Genomic DNA, 4,761 nt, shown 5'->3' on the forward strand with positions numbered 1-4,761 from the left:
GGTGTAAAGTAAAATGACTTTAGTGTATCTGTACTTTATATTTTAGACAACTTTTACTTCACCACATTCCTAAAGAAAATATTGTACTTTTTACTCCAAACATTTTCCCTGACACCCAAAAATACTTATCAATAGAACATCCCTGGTTATCCCTACTGCCTCTGATCTGGACTCACGAAACACACATGCTTTGTTTGTGTTGGAGCATACCCCTGGCTATCCATAAACGTAAAAAACATTAAAATTGTGCCATTTGGTTTGACTAATATGAGCAAATTGAAATGATTTATACTTTTACTTTTGATACTTAAGTGTATTTAAAACCAAATACTTTTACTCAAGTAGTATTTTACTGGGTGACTTTCACAAGTCATTTTCAACTAAGGTATCTTTACTTTTACACAAACAACAAAGGAGTGAGGTAGTCAGCTTTTCTACAATGAAAATACTACAGTACCCATTTTAACTACATAAATGAATGTCCTATTACATAACAGCTAACTAGTAGTGGAAACATTACTGTAAAATATTACTACCGCTATCTATACTACTTTCTCAGATCTGTACACTTATAATAATGAGCATAGTGGCGATACAGTCAGGGTGCAACATTCGGTCTTGACCTGTTACCAATGCTCCAGTAAAGAGATTAATTTGCCACTCTGGTAGACAAGTTCATAATTCAGGACGAGACAAAAGAAAGGAGAGATTTGGTGTTGCATTAGTTTCTTTAATAATGAATTCCAGTACATGGTTAGGAATTACATGTTATCAATAAGGTTGTACACAATGAGTGATTTTTCTGGAGGAAAGAAACTGGAATGGCACTCACTACAACACAGATCAGACGAGATACAAAGTTTTCTATAAGTCCCTCAGTAACTTCACTGATCCCAACATAGACATTTGCATAATAGCAAATCAGTCAAGTTGACCCCCAAAGAACATAACGCAAAAAGCACAAAATGTATGAAATGTAAGAAAAGTGTAAGGAAAAACATATATATAGTATTTATATATAAAAAAAAAAGGAATAATACTTTGAAGAGGTTAAAGGTATTTAGCTACTATCAGTACTGCGGCTGCTGCTACCACCACTGCTGCTGGAGCTGCTCATGTCTGATCTCTCTCTTTTGTGAATTTGCTCATGTGCTTTGAGATGGCCTGACTGGCTGAAGTTCTTCCCACACTGGAGGCAGGCGAAAGGTCGCTCCCCAGTGTGGATTTGCTGGTGTGCTTTAAGATGTCCCAAACGGCCAAAGCTCTTACCGCACTGTGTGCAGCCGAATGGCCTCACCCCGGAATGTATCTTCTCGTGTGTTTTGAGGACCCCCGAGTTGCTGAATGTCTTCCCGCACTGAGAGCAGCAGTACGGTTTCTCACCAGTATGAATCTGCAGGTGGTTGTGGTAGCTCATTTCCTTGGTGAAGCTCTTCCCACAGTGTTGGCAGCAGAAAGGCCTCTCTCCGGTGTGGCTTAGCTGGTGGGCTTTGAGCTCCTTGGACTGACTGAAGCTCTTCCCACACTGAAGGCAACAGAAGGGCTTCTCGCCGGTGTGTAGACGCTGGTGTGAGCGGAGGTCATCTGCTTTGGTGAAGCCCTTGGGGCAGTGGGCACAGACGTAGGGTTTCTGACCCGTGTGAATAAGCTGGTGCCTCTTCAGGTTCCCTGCCTGGCCGAAGCTCTTGCCGCACTGCGAGCAGGTATATGGCCTCTCTCCTGTATGAATACGCTGGTGTGTTTTGAGGTTCCCCAGAGTGCTGAAATTCTTCCCACACTGGGTACAAGAGAAAGGCTTCTCACCACTGAGGTTACGAGGTTTGCGTGGGGTTGTGCTATGCCCTTTCGGGCTTGTGTGGCCTGGGCCTTTGCCAGCATGGGTGGACTGCAGCTCGTAGAGGCCTCCTGCGCCAGGGAACTCGTTGTCCAGTCTATGGCCTTCCATGACCCCGTCATGGCTGAGCTTGTTTAGCTCGGTCCGGAGCTCGGCCATGTGGATGGACTCTAGGCTCATCTCTGTCTTGATGTGGTTGGACATCAGGTTGGGCTCATACTCAGTCTTGATGGCCCCGAGCTCGGTGGTGTAATAACACTGCAGGTCGGCGTGCTGTTCCGACCTGATGTAGTCCAGGCTGTCGGACACGTGAGTGATGTAGTCGAACACCAGGCTGGGCTCGTAGTGAGACTTCATAGAATACGAGTCACTCTCGTACTCAGAGCTGTGGAAGCAGTGGAGGTCATGGACGTGGTGCTCAGACTTGATGTAGTCCAACCCACTGATCTCCATCTTGATCTGTTCGTGGCCCAGCTCCGCCGTGCTCAATGGCTGGATCTCTGACAGGTCCACGGTGCGGATGGGGTCCAGGTCGTCTGCAGGCTCAGTCTTCACGCAAGGCAGCATGACCATGGGCTCTGCAATCTCTGCCGCCAGCGTTCCGAGCGTGCTGCAGTCAGACGAGAGCAGGTGGAGGGTTGGCGAGGTGCACTCAGGCCGAAGTGTATCCAGCGGCAGTGAGCCACACTCTGATGCTTGCAGCGTGTCAAGTCCTAGCGTGATGCACTCTGTCTCTAACTCTGCCATGGCTGCAGAGTCCTTATGCACCCGTCTCCAGTTAGTCCCGTAATGGATCAGAGAATAGTACTACTTTTCCCTGAAAAGAGCCTTGGCCCACTTGAGTGTCCCTCTGATAGTACAGCTTGTTCTGATGCCAAGCCTTCTTCCTTGGGTTAGGAGCAACACCTATCTTTGAAGCCCCTGGAATGAAAGAAGACACGGGATATGAAATAATTCAGAGTAATACAAAATAAACAGGTCTGTCAACTCATAACATTGGCTTATAATTACACAAATAAAACAAGCACACAGAATACTAAAAAGACAACTACACATTGTTACACAGAATCACAATACCTAGTGGCAAGCAAGCTATATGTATGAGAAACACACACAGATGTGCAATGACAATAGAGATGTGCAAACGTCGAGAACTGTGTTCGTATTTTAACTGTACTGACATTCTAGAAAAATGAAGTAGGCCTTATATTTTTTAAGTTTTAATGATGGCTGGTGAGAAGTTGGCAGCCGAACGTCCTGAAATAGTTTTGGCTACTTCTAACTTCACAACATTCATGCTCATCAATTCGATTACTATACAATAACTCGCCTTGAAATCTAAATAGCACATGCTACCAGAATTAAGGACTTTAATCTAAGATACAACATGGGTGTTCATGCAATACCTGCATGTTCTGACCAGCTAGGTAGCACGCCAAACCCGCCACGCACATCATGCACTAGTTGGCTGCAAGAATCTGGCGGTGATTTTTTTTTTCTCACCCAGTTGGTTGAGGATGGCTATAAGCAAGTTATTGCGTGACATATGAAGCGCTTTACAACCAGCAAAAACTTTTCAGAGGGGGGATTTTTTTCACCGGCCAACTCTTTGCATGATTTTTAAAAGGGCATATTTCAGTTTACCAGCTGACTACTATCATACAAAGACAGGGCAAGATGCCATTTCTAGCTAACTAGCTAGCCAGTGGCCATCTTGTTTATCGCTAACGTCGATGCTGCTAGCTAGCTAGCTAGCTAGCTTTACAGATGCGCCTAACTAGCTCGATGACATGTAACGTTAGCTAGGAAGGAAAGAAAGTGGGACAGCTATACTGTACTGTTACTAGCTACTTTTTTTTGTATTAACTTTGAGCGTGCATCCTGGACCCGTGCAGGTACTACTAGGCAAGTGTCGTTAAACTAAATAAATTGTGTCGAATTACGAAACCTGTGCTGGGCCATACACATTCAAACACTGGCATATGAGAAAGAGGTGGAAAAATAAAGAAATCAGTCTAAAAACAGCAAGCTAGCAATAGCTACCTGCGGTTTCTCCGATTCATGGCTTTTTTAGCCTTCGGCTCGCCGTCGCCACAGTTGCTTGGCTTCAAACTGAACCCGACCCGCCACGTCCACCTCTACCGCGCAACCCTGCAGCCTCCGTATTGCTTTCTCTCCTTTCTTTCCCTTACTCCCTCTCTCTGTCATTGACTAATTCTGCTTCGTTTTCACTCTCTGTGTCGCTTTTCCTCGATGTTTCTGCTGTGCACTTCCGTCGTCTGATGTAAATGCGCGCGCAGCATGCATTCATCTCGCGTCATATATTGATACGAATTGTTGGCACTCGCAACATTGTATCATTCTCCACTGATCCATGGACTCGGCTTGTAAACGCAGTTGTAAATCAATCAGAGTATTGTCAAAGACCAGACACCACGCCCTGTCAGAGACCACTCTTGTAAATCGTCCAGGCTACGTCTTAGGCCAGTCTAGTGCTTGCAAAAACATTACAGACATGTTTTATGTATTTATTTATTTAACATGGCAAGACAGAACAAATTCTTATTTACAATGACGGTCTACACCGGCCAAACCCGGACGACGCTGGGCCAATTGTGGAACATAAAGCCAGTAACTGAACTATAAAGGAACGTCTTTGATTGTATTTTCCAATAACGTATATATAACATATTTTAATTATTCATAAAACTTGACATAAACTCAAAGTATACCAGTAGTTCAATAGTGTCTAACTTGCACTTTTTGTTGCAGTACTTCTCTCTGTTTCTACTTCTCTCCACTATTTATTGTTTAAATTACATGTTCACTCCAGATGTATATACCCATGGCTAATAAAAGCAACACATGTCCAAATGGTTATATTTCATAGACATATTAGAGTTGGTAATAATAACTGGGTCCCTGAT

General features: G+C 44.2%; 1 protein-coding gene across 1 annotated transcript; it reads right to left on the reverse strand.

Annotated features, from left to right (window-relative positions):
* Window positions 1-721: 721 nt before the first annotated feature.
* Window positions 722-4,124, reverse strand: LOC120034180 (gastrula zinc finger protein XlCGF57.1-like). Its single transcript, XM_038980643.1, has 2 exons — window positions 3,878-4,124; window positions 722-2,755 (listed from the first exon to the last, which is right to left on the reverse strand). The coding sequence occupies exon 2, from the start codon at window positions 2,579-2,581 to the stop codon at window positions 1,061-1,063; it is 1,521 nt and encodes a 506-aa protein (XP_038836571.1). The 5' UTR covers window positions 2,582-2,755; window positions 3,878-4,124; the 3' UTR covers window positions 722-1,060.
* Window positions 4,125-4,761: the final 637 nt, after the last annotated feature.

The sequence above is a fragment of the Salvelinus namaycush genome, chromosome 41, assembly GCF_016432855.1.
Source record: "Salvelinus namaycush isolate Seneca chromosome 41, SaNama_1.0, whole genome shotgun sequence".
NCBI lineage: Eukaryota > Metazoa > Chordata > Actinopteri > Salmoniformes > Salmonidae > Salvelinus > Salvelinus namaycush.

Coding starts and splice junctions, on each gene's coding strand:
- LOC120034180 (XM_038980643.1), bottom strand. CDS start 2,581: ATGGCAGAGTTAGAGACAGAGTGCATCACGCTAGGACTTGACACGCTG.